The 23,032-nt window shown below is 37.4% G+C and overlaps 1 protein-coding gene and 1 pseudogene across 47 annotated transcripts in view; both read right to left on the bottom strand.

The window, feature by feature from the left end:
* EPB41 (erythrocyte membrane protein band 4.1) overlaps positions 1 to 23,032 on the bottom strand; it is a 198,063-nt gene that overhangs the window by 48,021 nt on the left and 127,010 nt on the right. For 42 of the 47 annotated variants that reach the window (XR_012031626.1, XR_012031625.1, XR_012031624.1 and 39 more), the window contains 5 exons: positions 21,521 to 21,608; positions 18,260 to 18,412; positions 14,374 to 14,471; positions 10,951 to 11,123; positions 1,374 to 1,579 (listed from right to left, as the gene is read on the bottom strand). Coding sequence is in view for 36 of the 47 variants with exons in the window: in XM_072827516.1 (XP_072683617.1) it covers positions 1,374 to 1,579; positions 10,951 to 11,123; positions 14,374 to 14,471; positions 18,260 to 18,412; positions 21,521 to 21,608 (718 nt within the window). In the remaining 11 variants the exon portion in view is untranslated. The remainder of the gene's footprint in view (positions 1 to 1,373; positions 1,580 to 10,950; positions 11,124 to 14,373; positions 14,472 to 18,259; positions 18,413 to 21,520; positions 21,609 to 23,032) is intronic. The other 5 variants (XM_072827510.1, XM_072827485.1, XM_072827512.1 and 2 more) reach the window with 1 other exon arrangement.
* Positions 14,674 to 16,245, bottom strand: LOC140634070 (chromobox protein homolog 3 pseudogene; annotated as a pseudogene).

The following is a 23,032-nucleotide window of genomic DNA, read 5'->3' on the forward strand; positions in this document are numbered from 1 at the left end:
TTAAATGGGAAGCACATACCAGGAAGTGATCTCTTCATTCTGCCAAGGTCCCAAGAGCAACAGGAACTTATTCTTGAAGACACCTGTGTCTGACTTATAGGCTACAAATATGCTAGCAGAACACCAAAGAAATCTTAGCCACTTAAAAAAGATTCCTTTGACAACTCCAGTAATCCAACACTTTCTAGTTAATACAACAAATAGAGGGATAGCCAAAAGTGCTAGAGGAGATACCCTAACATTAAAAACTGAGGTAGTCAACCTTAAAAAGGCGCTGTTGATACTGAAGCTGACGGCCAATGTCATGCACATCTGCCTAGGTAAAAAAAAAAATTTTTAAAGGACAAATATCCACCATTTGTTCAATTTTTTTCTCTCTTTGGACTCAAGCTGGCCTCAAAGGACAGTAAAAATGGCATGTCATGTTGAACAGTTTTTTTTTTTTTTAAATATAGTCAAAACAGCCAAATTGGCCACTGCTCTACAGATAAACTAGATATTGAACCGGGTCCAAAAGAATAGGATTAATCCATGTGGCAAGGTGAGAGCACTTACTAAGGTCTTACATCATTTAAAAAAATTTTTTTTCCAGTTTTAAATTTCTTAGCAGACATATAAAAATATAATTTTTCTTTTAAAAACTGCCTCTATTAACTCCTGCTGTCAACAGTGATACTTATATTTATGTCAGTAAATCTGAACACCTCAACTCCATCACTGCTTAAATTTGTTTAAAAAGCTTATCAACATATAAAAGATCAGTCCTGTTACTGTTAGTCCTGGGAAATCTGCTAATTGGTGATTTTTTTCAACAAGGTCAGGGACTGTGGATATAATCAACTTAGAATTGTAAGCAACTCAGTGGCATAAAATCTCCTACATAAGGATTTTCCCCTTTTTGTAAACAATTTGAGTTGAACAACCACATCAATGTGTCTTATGTAATACTAACTGGGATATTCTCTGGGTATGTTGCAAGTATACTCATCTTAGGAAATCAAATTATATTTTAATCCTATTAGCAGAGCTTAGTCTTAAAAAAAAAGATTCCTTCTGGATGAGTCCAAATTATTTTTAAAAGCAGATGATCACAGTGCTGATGTGCTTTACCTTTTTATAAAAAGATGTAAGTTAGGTAATAGTTTAGGTAGGCCACCTGAAAACCTGGATGACTTAGTCTTCATGACATAATTCTATAAAAGTATTTTGTAGGTTCATGGGGTTATTCATAGTCTTTCTTTTAGAAAGAGTAAAGAATAAATAACTTTGTTAGAATTCTACAAGAATCAATGCTTTGAAAACCTTCCTGGCCAAGGAGTTAATATATCTAAATCGGAAAGTGAACTAGCCAGATATGTAGACTTATAGCATACCTTCCACACTTCTGTGGGCTCTGGCTCAGCTTGGTCAGGTGGCCCTTCTTCCTTTTTCTCTTCATCCTTCACTGTTTCCTTCTGTGCTTTAGAAACGACTGTTTTTTTGACAGGTGCACCTGGAACGGTGCCTTCTGCATCCTGACTCTGAGCAATGGCTGGTGCGGAGGTGGGCCGAGGACTTCGGTCTGAATCAACAGCTGCTGCTACGTGAGAAAGGGAAAAGAATAAGTGAAGGTAAGAGCCACTGTACTACTTCAAAATCATCAGGTAAAATAGTTGTGAATCCAGGACACAGTGTCCAGTGGGCTATCATACAGAAGATGAAAAAAAAATCATTAGTGCTCTGCCAGGTAATTCATGGCAATAAAAAAAGCTACGAAGAAAAGCTGAACTGTGCTATCATGTTCCAGAAGTGGGCAGAAGGGATCAAAATAAGAATAGAAATTAAAAACTCTTTTCTTTAAAAAGTTAGCAAGATTGTTCAACTTCATACTCTGTTTCAAGAACTTCCAATGTTGTCTATAAAGAAAAATACAGAGGTTAGTTAAGTCTGATTTCTTTCATGAAGCCATATTGAAATATAGATCCATTTATTTATAGGTGATTTTAGGATCCTAAAAAATATGTTCTAGGGAGAAAGGATCAAGTCTGACTTCTTCTGTGAAGCCTGCTTATAGTGATTACAAAATAACTTGATAAATTGGTCTTCTGGTAAGATATGCACTCTTCTGATGCTTGTTAAAGGGCAAATCTTTGAACCAGTTATTTTCCTTTTTAATAAGTCATTTGATTAAAATAATATGAATTCATAACCATGGCCTTTAGTCCCCCCAAAAAAAAAAAAAAAAAAAAACCTTCTGAGTTCTGTCCTACCATCTCTCAGAATCTTATCAATTTGTATTACAGTTCCTCTTCTCTAATGTATCTAGGGCAGTGGTTCTCAATCAGGGGTTATTTGGGAATGTCTGGAGACATTTTTGATTGTCACAGCTGGGAAGAGAAGTAGGAGGTACTGACATCTACTGTATACAGGCCAAGGATGCTGAGATTAAGAAACCTTGACTTAGGGAAAAGGCTCTCTACAGACTGTTTTAGAGATAATATGCAATATAGGTTTATGACAAAAGTTTAATCTTCAGAGTTAATAGTTGTTTTGGCTTGGACTATTAGGCATCTAAGTTTCATTTTGCTTACTTCAAAACCACCTATTCATACTCTTTATGCCTTATCTTCATCCTTTCAGGGATTAAAAAAAACCTACACATACTTTGTAGTAAAACCTTACTTATCTGGCAGTGCCTAGGAATGCTGTATGTCTCCACATGATTTATTTATTTTTACATAGTTTCCACACTGCGCGTGGAGTCCAACTCAGGGCTTGAACTCATGACCTTGAGGTCAAGACCTGAGCTGAGCTCTAGTCCAATGCTTAACCAACTGAGCCACCCATGTACCCCTCCATGTAATTTAATATTTCTGATAACAGATCATTATCCTTTCATCTAGGAGTTTTTAAATTTTTAATTATTTTGCATGGAAATCCTTAGAATTTTTAGTATATGCTTTCCTGCTTTCTTAAACTGAGTATACTGAATTTACCTTTTTTTAAAAAAAGATTTTTTTTTTGAGAGAGAGAGAGAGAACATGCCAAAGCAGGAGGAGGGGCAGAGGGAGAAGGAGAGAAAGAATCTCAAGCAGAATCCATGTGGAGTGTGGAGTCAACTTGGTACTCCATTTCATAACTCTGAAATCATGACCTGAGCCAAAATTAATACTCTGACACTTAATTAACTGAGCCACCCCAATGCCCCGAATTTAATTTATCTTGACACATTTTGATGTATAAGGAGTAAATACTAGCTAAAACAAAGGAATTCCATTCATCAAAACACATAAAAATTTGGAATTTACAACTTCTTCATACATAAAACTTCAAGAAAAAAATGCTTGTGACTCTGTAGTGATCTCCAGTGAAAGAAAGCATACTTAGGAAAAACAGCAGAAACACAAGAATCATCTATCTTCCCATGAAAACTCTGGCCTCTTACAAGTCCTTGATACTCATGGGTGCTCTAAGCTACTCAATGCAAGAATGGCAGATGGCAGACCAAATCTAACAACACAGGGGAATGTGACAAAATATTTTGCTCACAGTTGTGTTAAACTATCATTATACATGTGTATTCACACCTCCTCTCAAAGAATTAATTCAACTCTGCCTGGCATCATAGAAACATAGCCCATGCTTCACCATGTGTTATTTTGCCACTTGCATTTGGTTTTAATCCAATACTAATACTGCAGAGCCAAATGATTTATGCCTTCAGTAGTATTCCTAGCCCTGGCAATCTGCACTGTCTGTGGAAAAGTAGGTATAAGTGTGGAAACTGGCAGTTAGAAACGGAGGCATAAAGTTTCATCATTTGTAAAATGTAGAAGATATTAACTCTATAGAATAGTTAGGGAAGCATATTCAATGGATATAAAAATACTTCATAAACACTAAATATTAGTAACTTTTAATGTCATACCTCTAAGTCCTCATACTTTTTTTGTCATGGGTCAGTATCATTTCAACAGTATGTTGGGAAAAAATTAACTATGCACACACTGATACGCAATTCAAGTGAAAGATTTTACCTGGAAGCCCTGGAGAGAAGCAAATTTCTTTCCTTTTTCTTTTTAAAAAGATTTTATTTATTTATTTGAGAGAGAGAGAAAGTGTGCACACAGAGGGAGAAGCAGACTCCTCATTGAGCAGAGAGCCCAATGTGGGGCTCAATGCCAGGACCCAGAGATCATGACCTGAGCTGAAGGCAGTTGCTGAACTGACTCAGTCACCCAGGTATCCCGTCCTTTTCTCAATAAGAAGATTACAAAGTACAGATCATAATAGAGAATCATGGCAGTGACTCTGGTTGTTGTTTTTTAAACATCTTTATTGAGATTTAATTCACATACCATATAATTCACTCATTTAGATTGTATGAGCCAATGTTTTTCAGTATATTTATTGGATGTAGTGATTGCTTTTTAAGATGTCTTGGCTCTTTAATTTTGTGAATTTGTTAGCTATTATAATATTTAGGTGCATATACAGAGAATGATTAACTTTAAAACTTCGATTATTTCCCATTTCTGAATGTCTAGACAAAGAAGTGTTGTGATAATCTTCTGGACCCATTAATTCCAGTATTATATTGCTCTTGTCTAAAAACAACAGAAACTTTGAGACAGTTACATATTACGGCAGTGAGGAGTAAAACAACCATCATATTAAGTAAAAGGAGACTTAAATTTTAGGTCCTGTTACTTACTAGCACAATTTCTGCTAGTATGGTACAGGTACAATAGGTATATCAATGGTTCTACTACCAGAGGGCCCACATGAATTGTTGCAGATTTTGAAAAACAAACAAAAAAAACCCAGCTGATACTCAGGTCCACCACAGACAGATGAAGTATCTAAAAGTGAAGCTTGGATACTTGTTTTGTTTTAAAGTTCTGAAGATGATATGGGTGTACTCCCTTAGCAAGAATCACTGCAACTACTACTCACCGAGTGGATGAACAAATTGTGTGACCCTAACAAGTTATATAGTTTGTGCCCCAGTCTCCTCATGATTAAACCAAGAATTTCTTTTATTTATTTACTTTTTTAAAAAGTATTTATTTGAGAGAGAGAGAGAGACAGATGGCAACAGACAGCATAAGTGGGGAGGAGAGGGAGAAGCAGGCTCCCCACTGAGAAGGGTGCCTGATTTGGGACTTGATCTCATGACCCTGGGATCATGACCTGAGCCAAAGGTAGATGCTTAACCGACTGAGCCACCCAGGTGCCCGCCCCTAAACCAAGAATTCCTTTTTTTTTTTTTAAACCAAGAATTCCTAAATGCTTCTTATTCTTTAGGTTGTTGGTACTAAATAGGAATATATGGAAATGATTTGAAATGCAAAAAGTGCAACAAAAATATAAGCTGAAAAATTTTTGTCATCATTATTAGCTATCCTTGTGACTTACTACTCTAGCGTATAAACTGGGATCTGAACCAGTTTTAGCTTCTCAGCTGGTGAAGCAGATGCTCTGAGCACCAGATAGAACTGAAAACGGAGGAGTGTTCATTTGAATCATTAAAGTGAGGGCCTTTGTAAAACAATTCTTGTAAAAGTTTCCCTAACGTGCCATCTCTAGCTTAGAGACATATATATGTGTGTATGTATGTGTGTGTGTGTGTGTGTGTATATATATATATATATATACACACATATGTGTATATACATATACACACACATCTGGGGGGGTCTAATAGGGAAAAGTCTCTCTTTTTTTAAGATATTATTTACTTTTTCATGAGAGACAGAGAGAGAGAGAGAGAGAGAGAGAGAGGCAGAGACACAGGCAAAGGGAGAAGCAGACTCTATGCAGGGAGCCTGACGTGGGACTCGATCCCAGGTCTCCAAGATCACGCCCTGGGCTGAAGGTGGTGCTAAACCGCTGAGCCACCCGGGCTGCCCAGCAAAGTCTCTCTCTTAAGATGAATAGAGAAGGATCTAGGAAAAGGAAGGAAAAACAGTTTCCATATACCTGTTTCTAATTCTTGTACTGAGAAGACAGCACACAGAAAAGGAAGACATTTGGAAACAAAACTAAAGACAAAATTAGTCCTATTCAGTTTAGAGGCTTAAGAGTACCCACATGTAAAATATTTAGAACAGTGCCTGCATATACTAAGTGCTCAATGAATATTAATATTTTTTATTCTGGGATCCCTGGGTGGCTCAGCAGTTTAGCGCCTGCCTTCAGCCCAGGGCATGATCCTGGAGACCCGGGATCGAGTCCCACATTGGGCAACCAGCATGGAGCCTGCTTCTCCCTCTGCCTGTGTCTCTGCCTCACTCTCTTATCTATGTCTCTTATGAGTAAATGAATAAAATCTTAAAAAAAATTTTTTTTTATTCTTCCTCTTCTTGGAAAAAAAAAGTCATCATGGTGAAGAGTAAAAAACATGAGTCTGGGAGAACAGTCCTAGACTCCACTTCTAGTTTTGTTGCTATGTGACCTTAGGAAAGCCACTTAAATTCTAAGATTAGGTTATAAGAAGTAATAAACAGCAAGGGGATCCACTTCGAGAAATGAAAAACAATAGTTCAGTGAAAGTAGAAAGAAAATAATGGAGATATTAGCTGGTATAAATTAAATATATATAATATGAAAAAAACCCAAAAGTTGGTTTTTTGAAGCAATTAATAAAATTAATAGATTTGTAACAAGAAAAAAAAAGGAGCACAGCTTACCAAAATCAGGAACATAAAAGGGGACACTGCTATAGCTCATAGAGATATTAAAAAAGATACCCAACTTTATGTAAATAAATTTAAAAATTAGGTGGATATGCACCTCGGTGGTGCAGCCAGTTAAGCATCTGACTCTTGGTTTCAGCTTGGGTTGCGAGATGGAGCCCATGTCAGCTCTGATGTAGAGTCTGCTTAGGACTCTCTCTCCCTCTGCCCCTCCCCCTGCACTTGCTCTCTAAAATAAATAGGTAGATCTTTAAAAAAATTTTAGATGGAAGAGAAATTTCCTGGAAAAACACAATAACCAAAATCGAAATAAGAACTTGAACACTGTAATAGCCCTTTATCTAATAAAGACACTGAATCTAAAAATAAGGAACTCTCCCACGAAAAAGATCCCTAGGTGCAGTTATAGAAGTTAAAGGTTTGGGTTCTACCCTCAGATAGACCTTGTTCCAAGCTCAACCCCTGCATTTAGGATCTGTCTTCTGGGGCAAGTTACTCAATCTCTGTGCCTCAGCTTTCTCATTTATAAAATGGGCACGGTAATAATATAATAATACCTCAGAGAGTTTTCATGAGGAATAAATCAGATGATATATATATGGTACTTAGCACAATGGCTGACATTTAGTAAGTCACACCAAAACATTAGCTATCATTAAACTATTGTTAATATTCTGGCCACAGCATTGTTATTTTATTTTGTATCATACAGAATTATGCTGCCATACTTTGGTTCCATTATGGGAGCATATATATGAGAGACATCTTGCTCAGTTTAAGAGGAATCAGAATCTGAGTCAGCCACACTTGGAAAAGAGATTACCCAAGGAGTAAGACTTTTGTGCTTCCATACAAGCCATGCTTCTTTCTCATGTTTCTCTGCTGTCCTGAGTTCGAAGGGGCTGCTTTAATAGTAACAGTACAAGACAGATTACGGGCTTTGTCTTATTCAATCATGAAGACACTAGGAATTTGGCTCAAAGATTAAATAACTTTTTTTAAGATTGGATAGCTGATAAGTGGATTGGAGAACAGGTTGGTTTAACTCCAAAACCCATGTTCTTTCAGATATTTATTCACTTATTCCTTTGTTCAACAATGTTCTTTACCTTTTCCTACATGTCAGATATTGTTCTAGTCACTGGAGATACAGCTGTAAACATACAAACTTGGTCTCTGCCCTCATACGGCTTACTGTCTATGGGTAAACAGATACCAAACAAAACAGTTTCAGACAGCAATAAGTACTATGAAGAAAATAAAATGGACAAAGAGTGTCTGGGGATGCGGGGGGCCAGGTAGCTGTTTGTGATTGAGTGGTCTATATCTAAATTTAGAAGATCCCTCAAGGGGGGAATCCCTGGGTGGCTCAGCGGTTTGGCACCTGCCTTCAGCCCAGGGTATGATCCTGGAGTCCCAGGATCGAGTCCCACATCAGGCTCCCTGCATGGAGCCTGCTTCTCCTTCCGCTTCTCTCTCTGTCTCTCTCATGAATAAATAAAATCTTTAAAAAAAAAGAAGGTCCTTCAAGGAGCTTTGTTTGAAATGAGACCTGAGTTATGAGAAGGAGTCAGCCATCCCAAAATCCAGGGAAAGAACATTCTCAAAGAGGGAGTAGCAAGGACGATGACCTAGAGGTGGAATGAGTTCGGCATGGGTCTAGATCAGTGTCATCCCGTAGACCTTTGTGTTCTGATGGAAATCTGGTGATATCCAGTTTAGTAGCCTGTGGCCACATGTGGCCAAATATGAACTTGAAGTGTGGCTATGTAACTAAGGGACTGAATTTTAATTCAATTTAAATTTTAAAAGCCATATGTGGTGGGTAGCTCCCATATTGGGCAGCACAGATCTAGATCCTAGTGAATGAGCAGAAAGGAGTAAAAAAAAAAAAAAAGTAAAAAAAAAAAAAAATAATAATAAGTGAGGTCAGAGAAGTAGGAGGGGCCAGATTGTGTAAGGCCTTGCAGGCCATCTAAAGAATCTAGATCCTATTGTGGTTGCAGTGGGAAGCTGTTAGAGGGATTGATATTATCTGATTTCCATTTTTATTTATTTATTTTTTAAAGATTTATTTATTTATTCATGAGAGACACAGAGAGGCCAAGACATAGGCAGAGGGAGAAGCAGACTCCCCACAGGGAGCCTGATGTGGCACTCGATCCTGGATCCTGGGATCACGCCCTGTGTCAAAGACAGTGGCTGGGTCACCCAGGTGTCCCTGATTTCCATTTTTAAAAGACCACTCTGACTATTGGGTCAAAGGGGGAGTAAAGCAGAAGCATGGTGAAGGCTGTTGCTGGATCTGGGTGAATGGTGATGACAGCTGGGACTTGAGTATTGGCAATGAAGACAGAGAAAAGTGGTCAGAGATACACTTGGAGGTAGGCTAGACAAAATTACTGATTAATTTAAGCATTAGAAATGGTAAGGGAAAAAAAATCAAGGTTTAATCCTAGGCTTGATGGGAAAGTCAGAGAAAAGCACAGCTGGGGACGTGGAAAATCAAAACTTGTTTCGGACAAGGTAAATTTTAGATATGATCACTTGATCCTCATGTCTACCACTATTATGTAACATCATCAGGCATCTCCTTCCTTATCCAGTAAAGTGTCTTACTTTCAGTTTACCTTGGGTTTGGGTAGCTTTTTTTTTTTTTTTTATTGTTTTTACTGCCAATCTTCAGTGAGAACCTGAGGTTGGAAAGTTTAAGTGACTTGTTCAATCTCACAGAGAATAAACTGCAAAGCTAGACCTATTTTTGTCTGATACCATATCCCATGGCATTTTCCACTAAATAGAAATTCTTCATTATTTAGATATTATACCTGATGTATCCTTTCTTTCTAATAGCAAAAATAACCAAAGATTCAAGTGTTAATGAGCTTTGGTATCTTGAACAAATTAGAAAGCTTTACCTACCTATAGAGAGATCTGTATTGCTTTCAGAAATCACATCCTGACTCTCAATTTTTTTTAGTTTTGTTTCCAAATGTCTTCTTTTCTCTGTGTGCTGTCTTCTCAGTATGAAAATTAGAAACAAGTGTATGGAAATTGTTTTTCCCTCCTTTTCCTAGATCCTTCTCGATTCATCTTAAGAGAGAGACTTTTCCCTGTTAGGCCCCCCTCTTTTTTTTTTTTTTTAAAGATTTTATTTATTTATGAGAGAGGGAGACAGAGACAGAGACATAACCAGGCTCCACACAGAGAGCCTGATGTGGGACTTGATCCCGAGTCTCCAGGATTACAACCTGGGCCGAAGGCAGCACTAAAACGCTGAGGCACCTGGGTTGCCCCCACCTCTTTATATATATATGCCTCTAAGCTAGAGATGGCATATTAGGGAAACTTACAGGGATTGTTTTATAGAGCTGGGCCCTGGTGAGACCCTAATAAATATAATCAACACTACTCTATTTGTTTACTGCCTTCTGAAATTTTATGTATTAGCCATTTTTTTTTACGTGGCATAAAGAAATGAATATGGCTTATTACTTCGTTTCAGGAATACTCTCAAATCCTTGAGACTAGGAAAAATTCTGAAAGATCTTCTGTTGGTATACAGAAGATGTTGGTATATGATTGTGTATACAATCATAAAACTTATCTATTTATTCCCTATTTTATTTAAACAAAATTTAGAGACTCCAATAATACTATTGCTTTTTCTGTCTCTAATTGCCACAGGTCAAATGATCTAAACTTTTTTTTTAAAGATTTTATTCATTTATTCATGAGAGACAGAGAGAGAGAGGCAGAGACACAGGCAGAGGGAGAAGCAGGCTCCATGCAGGGAGCCTGTCGTGGGACTCAATTCCAGGTTCCAGGTCTCCAGGATCCCGCGCTGGGCTGAAGGCAGTGCTAAACCGCTAAGCCACCCAGGCTGCCCTGATCTAAACTTTTTAAATGAATGCTCTAGAGAGTCAGACCCCTTCTCCTCTTTCCTACTTGAAAAAAACAACTATTTAAATCAAGAGTAATTTTTCATTCAGTATACAACATAAGGTTTTCATGCTATGTCAGAGATTTTGAATTCAAATTCTAACAGTGTTCACCCACTACTACCTAGCAGCAGAACCTTATCTAGTTACTACTCTCTCTGAAATTCAGTTCTACTTTTCATAAGATGATTCTACTGAAACAGACAATTAGTAAGACCCATTTCATTTACCACTGAGATTCTTTAATTTGGCTCCCATGTAGACAACTGAACTTCTTTTATCTCTCCCTAATGAGTTAGAATCACAAGAAATCATTAATATTCAATACAAACCTCCATCAAGGCTCCGGGATGCCCGTTTGCTTGCTGTACGCTCGAAGTGTGGGGCAGGCCTGTCAATCAGAGCACTAGCTTGCCTGGTCTGAGCCTGAGTCCGGCCACTGTATCGAAATTTGGATCCCAGTGCAAGAAATTTGCTTTTAGGAAGGGTATCTGTTGATGTCAGTCTAGGGAGGAGAAAACATAATTATATATATTATTTTACTCTATTGAGAGTGTGAGATTAAAGACAAAAATCATGAATTAGTCTCATAGTTTCCTTATAGTTACTAAGACAACATTCCAATTAAGCAATCATTATTTTAATTCTACGTCATTTCCCAAAACAACATGTATAATATAATTGTGATCTATATTAATAATATCATCATATATCCCTATAGATAGGGCCTTATGGTCATCAAAATGCTTTTATAGCACTGTAATATATTCATTACATCCATGTAATATGTTCATCATTTCATAGATATAAGAAACTGAGCTTCCAAAAATAAGATACCGCTTTAAGATCACATAGCTGGTAAGAGGTTGGGCAATAACAGGATCCAAGCCCAGAGCACTTCTTCTACTCTATTAAGATAATAATTTTGTCCAAAGCACTCCAAACTTAACTAGTACCTGTTAACCTATTTAATAGGTCATTTGGTGTATTTACCGCAGTTAGGAACCCCATCTTCTTTTTGGGCTATACTCTATAATCTCTTCCTCCAAGGCATTTATTGCACTAACCTGAAACAATCTATGTGCTGGTCTCCATTACAAGGCTATGGGCTCTCTACGGGTAAAGGATAAAGACTATGATTTATTTACCTCTGTTTTCACTTCTGGCATAGTGACTAGCATGAATTTACCACTCAATAAATGTTTGCTGAATAAATACATAAACTGCTACATCAAATACTTTCAAAAAGAGAGCACTTTTCCCCTTTGGGATAGTTTATTTTAATTCAGCAAATATTTACTTTCTTTTGAGTGATGAAGCGCCACATGTTAATGTATTCTCTTATTTTGATAAAACATTTAAACAAACTGTCCTACAATAAATACCTTGGCTGTGGTTGAAATCTATACCACAGATATTAAACATTCAAAAAACTCTATCTCATCCATACCCTTTTACTTTTTTTAAGTCATCTCTACACCCAACATAGGGCTCACACTCACAACTCTGAGACCCAGAGTCACACATTCTACCAACTGAGCCAGCCAGGCATCCCCCCCTTTTACTTTTTTTAAAGATTTATTTATTTATTTATTTGAGAGAGAAAGTGCATAAGCAAGCCTGAGTAGGGGAGAGGGGTAGAGGAAGAAAATCTTGAGAAGACCCCCTGCTGAGAATGGAGCCCACCATATGGCTCATTCCCAAAACCTATGAGATCATGACCTGAGCCAAAATCAAGAGTTGGACACTCAACCAACTGAGCCCCCCAGGTGCTCCACCCCTTTTTTAAAACTCTATTTTCTTGGTTTGATTTTATTATTTTTCTTAAAAATTTTATTTATTTGAGAGAGAGAATGCATGAGAGCACAAGTGGAGAGGGAGAAGTAGGCTGCACATCGAGCAGGAAGCCCAATGCAGGGCTCGATTTCATGACCCTCTGATCATGACCTGAGTGAAACCAAGAGTCGGACACTTAACCAACTGAGCCACCCAGGTAACCCCTCTTGGTTTGATTTTAAAGAAGAGGACAATAAATAAGAAATATCTCAATGCCAATAATTAAGATTCCTTAATTGGTTATGAAGTGTACCTTCATGTTTATCCTGAAATGAAAATTAAAATGTTCTTTTCCCTGACTTGTCTTCATGTCTACTCTGCTATACTGCTAAGTATGATATGAAAATACAAACAGAAGTAAAGGGCATCAGGGGCACCTGGAGAGCTCAGTTGGTTAAGCATCTGCCTTCAGCTCGGGCCATGATCCCAGGGTCTTGAGACCGAGTCCCACATCAGGCTCCCTGTTATGCGAGGAGCCTGCTTCTCTCTCTCCCTCTGCCTGCTGCTCCCCCTGCTTGTTCTCTCTATCTCTCTTTCTCTGTCAAATAAATAAATAAAATCTTTAAAAAAAAGAATTAAAGGATATCATAGTTATCTCTCTTGAGAGCTATTCATAAAGAGCCAAGTTTGGGGCATCTGTGTGACTCAGTGGTTGAGCATCTGCCTTTGGCTCAGGTTGTGATCCCAAGATCCTGGGATTGAGTCCTGCCTATGTCTCTGCCTCTCTTTTTGTGTCTCTCATGAATAAATAAATAAAAATCTTAAAAAAAAAAAAAAAGGCCAAGTTTTATTACAGTGACATGACATAAGATCTGGGATTTGCTTCAAAATACTCTGGGAAGGGGGCAGCCGAGTGGCTCAGCGGTTTAACGCCACCTTCAGCCTGATCCCGAAGACCCGGGATCGAGTCTGACATCGGGCTCCCTGCACAGAGCCTGCTTCTCCCTCTGCCTGTGTCTCTGCCTCTCTCTCTGTCTGTCTCTCTCATGAATAAATAAATAAAATCTTTAAAAAACAATACTCTGGGAGGGAGTAAGAAGGAATGGGTAAGGATATAGATGAAACAAGATTGGCCTTTGGGTGATAATATTGATGCTGGGTGACAGATACAAGAGTAGGTACAAGGATAGTTCATTATACCACTTTTTTTTACTATTACCATGGATGCATTTTACAATAATAAAATTTTCTTCCGAAGACAAGCTGACAGCAACTAGCTTGCTCTCCTCTCAGTTCAGGTGATTATTTGTCTAAAGTCTGTCTTCTCTGCTAGATTGATTGCTCTCTCAGAACAAGGACTAGAACTATCTTGTGGTATACTCTCGGTGCCTACTAGAGTGCCTACACAAAGGGTAAGCACAAAGAAAACATTTGGTAAATGAATACAAGGGGTTAACAATGTGGTCTTTCAAAAAGCAGAGCAGATGAAACTTTCTCTTATCTTCTGATTATCTGATACAACTGGGCTTCAAAGAGGGCTCTAGGTGCCTCTTTTCTGGAGTTGATTAGAGCCAAGATTATGGATCAACTTCCTACCTGTCATGTTCTAATGGTCCCACAGAAAGTAGTTAAGCACTGCTTAAAGAAATTCCATGTGGAGGTAAATCAGGGTTAAAAATTAGTCACAGACCAATTTTAGTTCCAGTTAGGATGATTACAGAGCCCCTAGTAAACACAGATTTCTTTTCCTCCCTTCTATTTTCCTTTACCACACACAGAAAGGTGCTCTGGGAATGCTGAAGCATATTTTTCAACCCAAGGGAGGAGAACTGGATTTATTTTGTCTTGCTTAAGATGATCTCACCTGAGCTAAATAAAAGAATCCCAGCCATACAAAGAAGGGAATTTCAATAGCAGGTTTAAAATAGAAACATGCATAAATAATTTATCCTTGAAAAATACTTAAGCGAGAACAATACCTAAAAAACGTGTGATGCTCTACACAAACTTTCCATAATTTCTTAGCTGCTCGGTAACTGGGAAGTTTGAATCCAATGGTACTCTCATATTGTTCTTGCTATAAAAACAGGAATGAACATGAAACATGATTAGTTGACAGAAGTGATGCAGTACCAGAGGAATATGATGTTACAGAAGAGTACATTGTGAATAAAAAAAGAATGTTACTAGTTTAAGAAATTGAAATTTTTCTTTTTCTTTTTTTTAATATAAAACTATTTATTGACCACTGTTTACTAGTATTTACAATAAAGTAAACAATATACAGTTGGGTAACATTCTGACTACAAAGTTATTGTTTTTCCTGGTTTCTGCTGAACCAGTAACTCAAATACTGAGGACTGAGCCTACATGTTAGGAATGAGTTGGGGTGAAGAAAAAACATGCAGGTCAAGAATTTGGATTATAGAAGTCTGTCCACCCATTTATTCCAGCAGGTGCTAAATTGCCAACATTTCTAACCATCTGGTTATGATTAGGTTTCCATGAACAAAGTCTTAGACACTCCATGAATCATGTCAATGTCCTTTGGATGAGTTTGTTGGTGGTGATAAAATTTTCTTTTCAGGGATCTTGCAAATAAACTTGCATTTATATGACTGGAACTATGGATATGGATTCTAATATGGCTGCTTTTAAATTGTTCAATTTAAACTGTTTACATTACAATTAAATTGTCCAATTAATTACAAAATTTGAAAGGTTAAGGCTTCAGGAAAAATTTCAATGTAACTTTAAGTGATTTATTCTTACGTTGCTGAAAATGATAGCATCCCAGAAACATGGGCTTATCCATGGTTATAAAATGCTGTTTTTGTTTTGGTGAATGTTTCAAAATAACAAAAAGAAAACCACTTATGTATGTATTTTTTAAGTATATACACAAAAAAGTGCTAAATAAACAAACAAAAAAAACCCAAAATGATCCCTAGGCATATAGGAGATAAACACAAATTCTAACTGAGTAACAACTATGAAGATTTCCCCCAACATTTAAAAAAGGTGTTCTCTAATGCAGGGGGATAATATACCACGGTCTCAAATATTCTTTTCTGATAAAGGAAACAACTACAGAAAGCTTTTATTTGTTCAAAGTAACCAGTGCTATAGATGCAAAAAACCCCAACAACTCCCCCAATACCACTTCAAAACAAACATATCAAACTTGATTTTCATTAGAATGTTATTTTCTCACACTAATACATCAAAAAACAAAGACCCAGATTTTATGTGTATGTGTACACACACACACACACACACACACACACACACAAAAAGCAACACAAACAATTATTGAGCTTCATCTTCTGGACAAGAGTGCCAAGTTAGTCTCTCTTCATAAAATGCAATTACAATTTGAGGACACTTCATATTTGCCTCTTTTGCCAGCACCAAGTCTGCCTCATCTGAATCTTTCCATTTCATGAGAAACATTAGTTCTCCACTGCTGTCTGTGGCACCAATTAATTCGTTCAGGATCAAGACCTCTGGCAAAGCCTCTTGGTTTAGCAGCAGCATCTCTTTTCTTCTTTGATTTACTATCATCAGATTAGCTGTCAGATAAAGATTTTCTTTTTGACCCATCTTTTTCTTTACCAGCTTTTTGAGAATTAACAAATGCTTCAATTAACTCTGGACAATCTAGATTTTCTTCAGGTTCCCAAGTATTGTCAGCATTTGTAAATCCCTTCCACTTGAGAAATACTCCACCTTCCCATTCACTATATGGCAATCCAGTACTTTTTCACCACAAATTCTTCAGGCTCCGCCTCTTCTACTTTTTTACACTTTTCATTCTGTTTCTTTCCCATTTTTTGCAATGTAGTTTTATTGGAAGCCTTTTTTTTTTTTTTTTTTTTTTGCAGACTTGAAGAGCTATTATTCACTGCCTCCAAGCTGCTCTGGGTCCCGGGTCTGTGGCATCTCCAAGAAATCGAAATTTTTCAATTGAAATTGAAAATTTTCACTTGAAATTTACTTACCAAAAGAAATCTACTCACTTGAGGTGACTTTTCCACAGCAGAAAAGCCAGGGAATGCATCTTATATTATTTATGCATCTTATTTTTTCAGAACTCACTCCCTCTACAGATACACCATACACACACACACACACACTGTACATTTTTCTGAGACATACTTAAGTGACCTTTTGACTGTCCAGACATCACTCTTCCTTAGTCACTGTGTACATCTGGGATATGTGACTACTATATAATCAGGGAATGGGACAGCATGATTCCTCCAATTAATCATTATTATGCAATTGTTTTAAGTAAGAGGAGCTAATAAAGACTTTGGCTCAAACCAGATTCCTAAATCATTCAGTGTTTTTTTTTTTTTTCCTTTGATTGACCACTAATTTATCTGGAGACCTCTTTGACTGAAGCAAATCATAACCTGCCAAGGATTTGAGAAACACTATACTGCTAGTCTTTTGCCTCTTTGTTTCTACCTTAAGCATACTTTATAAGGTAGAAAGAAACTGACATTTAATATTTAGTGCCTATTATTGTCAGTAATGCTATGATTAGATGGTACCATATTTTTACACATGAAGAAACTAAGATCAGAGAAGTTATCTGTTCACTTTCATAGCTATCAAGTTGCAGACTTTCATGGTTTCTACTATATTACACTACTGCTATATCATCCTCTATAGACGTTAACACTCCACTTCTGAAAGTCCAGTCATTGTTCCTAATCGCTTTCTTAAATAACATATTTATTTGCATGTCTGTGTGTAAATGTCCTGCCTTTCCACATTAAAATCTAAGATTGGTTAACGGATGAACTCTTTTATTCACTATTATAGTCCTACCCTAGAATAGTCCCTAGTACAAAGAAAGCCCTCAATCAATAAATATTTGGTGAATGAATGCCTCTCAGATTTGAAACTTTTGAGGGAAGACACTGATTCCTTTTTACTAAGCACAGGTAAATAATGATGGTATTAAGTAAATGCTTCATTGAGTTTATCCAAAAATTTTAAGGCTGCACATTCAATAATTTCCAAGCTAAAATAATGAGCCATTTTCCACCAGCAGATGGTGATACAGACACAAAAAAAGCCACATTACATTAGTGCATTACTTTCTTGTTTAGAGCTTTATAGCTGTCATCTCATTTGATCTTCAAATCAACTGTGACAGAGAAGGTATTATCCCACTCAAATGATAAGGAAGCTGAGCCCTATATTTGTCCTGGGTATTTTGTTTACTAGTGACTGAGGCAGAGTAGGAGCTAGAACTTTTTAAATTCCTACTTAAATAATTTTCTATTGTGCCATAGCTCTTTAATGTAAAAGTTAAGTTTGGTCAGCATTAGTATATCCCAAATCTTAAATACCAATTAATAACTGAGTTGTCTGGTATGAAGTTGAACAGTTATCTCTATTAAAAATCTAGAACTTGACCTAGAATACATTCTTAGTAACTACTAGAAGCTCCACATACAAATAAATCTTAATTGCACGAGGTAAGGTGTCAGTGGTACAAAACATGAGTATCTTAACCCCATGATTTTAAAATCTCTTGCTACTTTATTTATAAATATTTATAAATATTTTTCCATCAAGACTTTACCTACAGTAAACAAGGAACAAGTTTTATTAATCCAAGATCCACTTTTGGCCATGGTATATTTGCTTATGTAACGAGAAATGTCCAGCAGATTAGTGGTAAGGAAAATAAGAAGCATTATGGGGCTGATTAATTTAGAAAACATAATTACCAGCTCCTGAATAGCTAGAGAGATGTCTTAGATGACATAAGAAAAATAAGAATGAAGAGATGTTTTCAACATGGTCCATATTTGATTCAGGAGGAAAGAAGCATGAATTCTGTACCTCTCCAGGACGGATCTTGATGAAAAAGCTGCTACGTTTGTAAGAAATCTTCAGAACTTTGGGCCAAGGGAAGCGGTTGATTCTCAGCTTATCTTTATAAACCAGAAGGCCACTAGAGCAGACACCTAGGATGATATCCACTCCCTCCAAGTCCTGAAAAAGTATAGTATTAGCAGTTCAGTTTCAGCAAAGTGCTCAACACACTGTTGAATATTATTTGATAATCTGAAGATATCAATAACCAAAAACCCTTACAAGAGTATACATTAAAAAGCAAAGCTTAATCTAACAATCATAATCCATGGAACTTTGAGTCCATGTAAAAATGTTACTATATCACTGTGAAGTGAACATCTGCTCTTCTCTTGTCCAAGAAACATGGACATGCACACGTCTTACCACTGAAGGAACTCCTAGAAGTAATGTAGCCATCACCGCCATCCCTCAAAACCACCATGAAATGTCACAACTTTTTTTATGATAATGTGGTCATTCATTCAAAAATCATAGTTAAAGGAGTTGACTGTATTCCTCTATAAAGTCAGTATGAGAGAATCTCAGACTCTTAATTATTGATGTTAAGTATATTAAATTATAAAAACCCAAAGTCAAGAAGGAACAGCAAGATAAAGTCACATTTCCGTGCCTCTTTAGTAATTTTAAAAAATTAAATGTACAATAATAATCATGTGTTTTCAAATAGGAAAATAAATTTCAACTGAGTAAATCTCTGATGACTATTTAAATAGGTAATCAAAACCCAGAGTTAAATGTTTCTTGACTACTCCTTTTCCCAAATTGAGTATAGAGAAACACATTAGTGCCTATATGTGTTATGTACAATCACAAGTGAGAAGTAAAAATAATAAACTCTAACTCAATGACTCTATAACTGAGAATTTCCCAGAAGATCCGTCTTAAAGCCTGTGGGTACAACTATATCTCTCTCCTAATTATATGTTTTGGAGAAACAATTTGCTTTACAACATTTGGGAAAGGAACATGCTGCCTGACTTCCTCATTACTCCTGATAATTACCTCATCGACATCAGCCTACAGCACGAATTGAGAAGCGAAACTAAGCAATTTCAGTTCTGATCTTTCTACCATCTACTTTAGAGATTCACAGAAGCACCCAGGCCAAAACAATCCAGAGCAACATTTTAAGGAAAACCACTAACATAAAATAAACTTTTATTAGATTTAATAGAATCTAAAGAAGGAAGAATCTTCAGGTATCAGCTATTCAGGGCGAGAGAAATATAAAAGGTCCTGTTCAATCACACATCAGATGTTTGAATGTCCTTCTTTCTAAATTCCTACCAATTATTCTACCTACCCTAGAATAGAAGGTAGTGAGCATTCCTTTCTTTTTTTTAAGATTTTATTTATTTATTCATGAGAGACACACACATAGAGAGAGAGAGAGAGAGAGAGGCAGAGACACAGGCAGAGGGAGAAGCAGGCTCCGTGCAGGGAGCCCGACGTGGGACTTGATCCCGGGACTCCAGGATCACGCTGCTGAGCCACCCAGGATCCCCTGTAGTGAGCATTCTGTCACTGGAGCTATTCCAGGATAGGTTAGAATAACTGCTTTGTAGAAATTTAGAAAAAAGGACAAACATCTGGTGTGTGATTGGACTAACAGGACCTTTCATGTTTTAGGCACTAAATAATTACTATGGTAGCTGGGGGCCCATTTCCATCTTAGAAAAGCTCTGTTAGGTAATTTGTCAAATTATGTTGAATAGCATTTCCCTGTAATTTCCATTTTACTAGCTCTAGCTTTGTATCTGGAGCCATAGTAAAATCTCTACTTCACACAGCAATCCATCAATACACAAAGATAGGTATTATGTCTTCCCTAAACCTTCTCTTCTATGAGCTAAGTATACATTTCTTTGCTTTCCCACTAGACATGGTTTTGAGTCCCCTCATCATGCACCCTAGTTAAGTTTCTCTAAATGAACCTCACATCATTCCTTGAGCCCATTCCCTCACAAACTCCTCACACTCCCTTGCCACCCCTGGCCATTTCAGTAACTGAAGATGAGAGAAGTCAAGCAACTTCCTTTAAGTTTATCCTCTTAGGTTGTATTAGGCAGAACTAGGATTAAAGCTCAAGTTTAAAAAAAAAAAAAAAAAAAGCTCAAGTTTCCAATGCCCTAACCCAGCAGTTTCCAAATGAACCACTGTGGTTCATCCCATGTGCATTAGAATCACCTGGAGAGCTGGTAAAATCAGATTTCTTGGCTCCACCTGCAGCATTTCTGATTAAGTCTGGGATGGGGGGGATCCCTGGGTGGCGCAGCGGTTTGGCGCCTGCCTTTGGCCCAGGGCGCGATCCTGGAGACCCGGGATCGAATCCCACGTCAGGCTCCCGGTGCATGGAGCCTGCTTCTCCCTCTGCCTGTGTCTCTGCCTCTCTCTCTCTCTCTGTGACTATCCTAAATAAATAAATAAAAAATATTAAAAAAAAAAAAAAAAAAAAAAGGTCTGGGATGGGACCTGAAATGTGCATTTCTAACAAGTTCTGGATGATGCTAAATGCTGGAAGACCACACTTTGAAAACCACTACCTCAGGCCAATGGTTCTCAGATTCAGGTGTAAAAGAGTAATCTAAGATGTTCATTCAACTTGGGAGTTCTAGAATTTGTCCGAAGCAATTCAGTAAATCTGGGAGGACCCTGAGAATCTGCATACTTACTAAATAAGTAAGGTGACTTTGATGTAGGTGATGTTGGTTGTGAAACATGCCTTGCTGCCACTCTATATTTTCAAATGCATCTGCATTTTAGGAAAATATCACTTCTGCTCTCACTGCTATATCTTTGATCCTTATAGGGGCCTTGATGTGAAACTTCATTCTGATAGTGGAATCACAAAGGGGCAATTCAAATTATACACTTAAGGGGCACGGGGTGGCTCAGTCAGTTAAGCATCTGCCTTCAGCTCAGGTCATGATCCTATGGTGCTGGGATCAAGCCCCACGCAGGGCTTTCTGCTCAGTGGGGAGCCTGCTTCTTCCTCTCCCTCTGTGTCTCCCCCTGCTAGCTCTCTCTCTCTCTCTCTCTCTCTCTTTCATTCTCGCTCTTGCTCTCAAATAAATAAAATCTTAAAAAAAGATTAAACAAAATTCTAACAAGAACCATCTCTTTTGAATGTTTTTATAATACTCCAGATAAAAGTTGGCAACAAGTATTATATGACCCAGGTCTGATACATGTATATTAATAAAGGCCAAATATATCATTCATTACCTTTGCTTTATGAAGGTCAACACCATACATAGACAACTTTTTGGCATTCTCAAGAAATTCCAGGTCAGCTTGAGCTGGAGTCATGGACCTTTGGTAGAATAAAAATTGAAAATTCAGCATCACAGTACCAACGTTTACAATAATAACATTTATATATTAGCTGCACTTTACATACACAAATAAATATAAATATATATATTTATATATACACACAAACACACACACCAATACCTATACGGATATATTTCATAGTGCTGAAAATAAAATATTAGGGAAAAGGATTTTTACCACTACCTGTGTCTAAATCATTGAAATATGCCTCAGTAAAAAGAGATCTTGGAGAAAAACAAAGTCACCAAAAAACTATTAAAAGAAAAGTTTTAAAAAGTATCCTGCTAAACAATTCCTTAAAAGCTGCCTCACCATCATCATTTCTACTACCCCTCCCTCTCCTCAGCTTTTTTCTCTAACACACACAAACTCCTCCCACTAATTTTTCTTGCCAAGGAGGTGACCAAATTAAATCCTCTGAGGGCATGGTACAATTTACAATATCCTCTTAGCTGCCTTTTTCTTTCCATACTCCTGAATTATTATGGAAATTAAACAGGAGGGCAGCTGAAGTTACTTAACTGGCGACTCTTAATAGGGGCAGGCTTGATGAAAAGAAATTTTCTGGTAACAGATGGTGTCCTGCCCACTAATCTAAACAAAATAAATTGGTTAATAGAAGCATGTAGATAATGGGGCTGCTTTCTCTGTTATTAAGATGTCTTCATTACTACGCATATAATGAATTTGATTTGTTTGAAAACAATCAGTCTCACTATCTAAATGCTCACTGTGATGGTCTTACCTTCTCCTTTATAACTTTTCCCTCTTTTGAGAAGTGCTCATGAGCTATATTGAGCTCTAGAGAAAAAGATACCACTCCTAGTGCTACACAATTCAGGCCAATAAAATATAACTTCATACTAACAATAATGCCGCCACACCCCTAAAGAAAAACCGTGTAAATGGCTGTTTCCCAGAGGACCGCCTTAAACTATACAAAGCAGCAGTGGCCTTTTCATTTAACAGAAGAAAGTCTCTTCTAAACCCATCTGTCTTTTACCCTCATTAAAAAGAACAAAGGTTCCTTGGAACAACAACCAAAATCTCAGGAGGCAGTCTGCAGATTTGTTAATGACTTAGCCTCCCCAAATAACCCACCCCCTCCCCCCACACACACACAAGTACTAAATCATTACACCTGAGTTCTATTTGCTACTAGATCTAAAATTGAACACACATACACACAAAAGGAGAATGGGAAAATGAACACATATGCAAGTCTGTGTATTCAAGTCCCTAAAAACACCCCAGGAACCAGGCACCCAGGTGGCTCAGTCGGTTGAGCGACTGACTCTTGGTTTCTAAACAGGTCATGGTCTCACAGTCATGGGATCAAGCCCCAGGATAGGTTCTGAGCTCAGTGTGGAGTCAGTTTGAGATTCTCACTCTGCCCCTTCT

Source organism: Canis lupus, chromosome 5 (genome assembly GCF_048164855.1).
Source record: "Canis lupus baileyi chromosome 5, mCanLup2.hap1, whole genome shotgun sequence".
In the NCBI taxonomy this organism is placed as follows: Eukaryota; Metazoa; Chordata; class Mammalia; order Carnivora; family Canidae; genus Canis; species Canis lupus.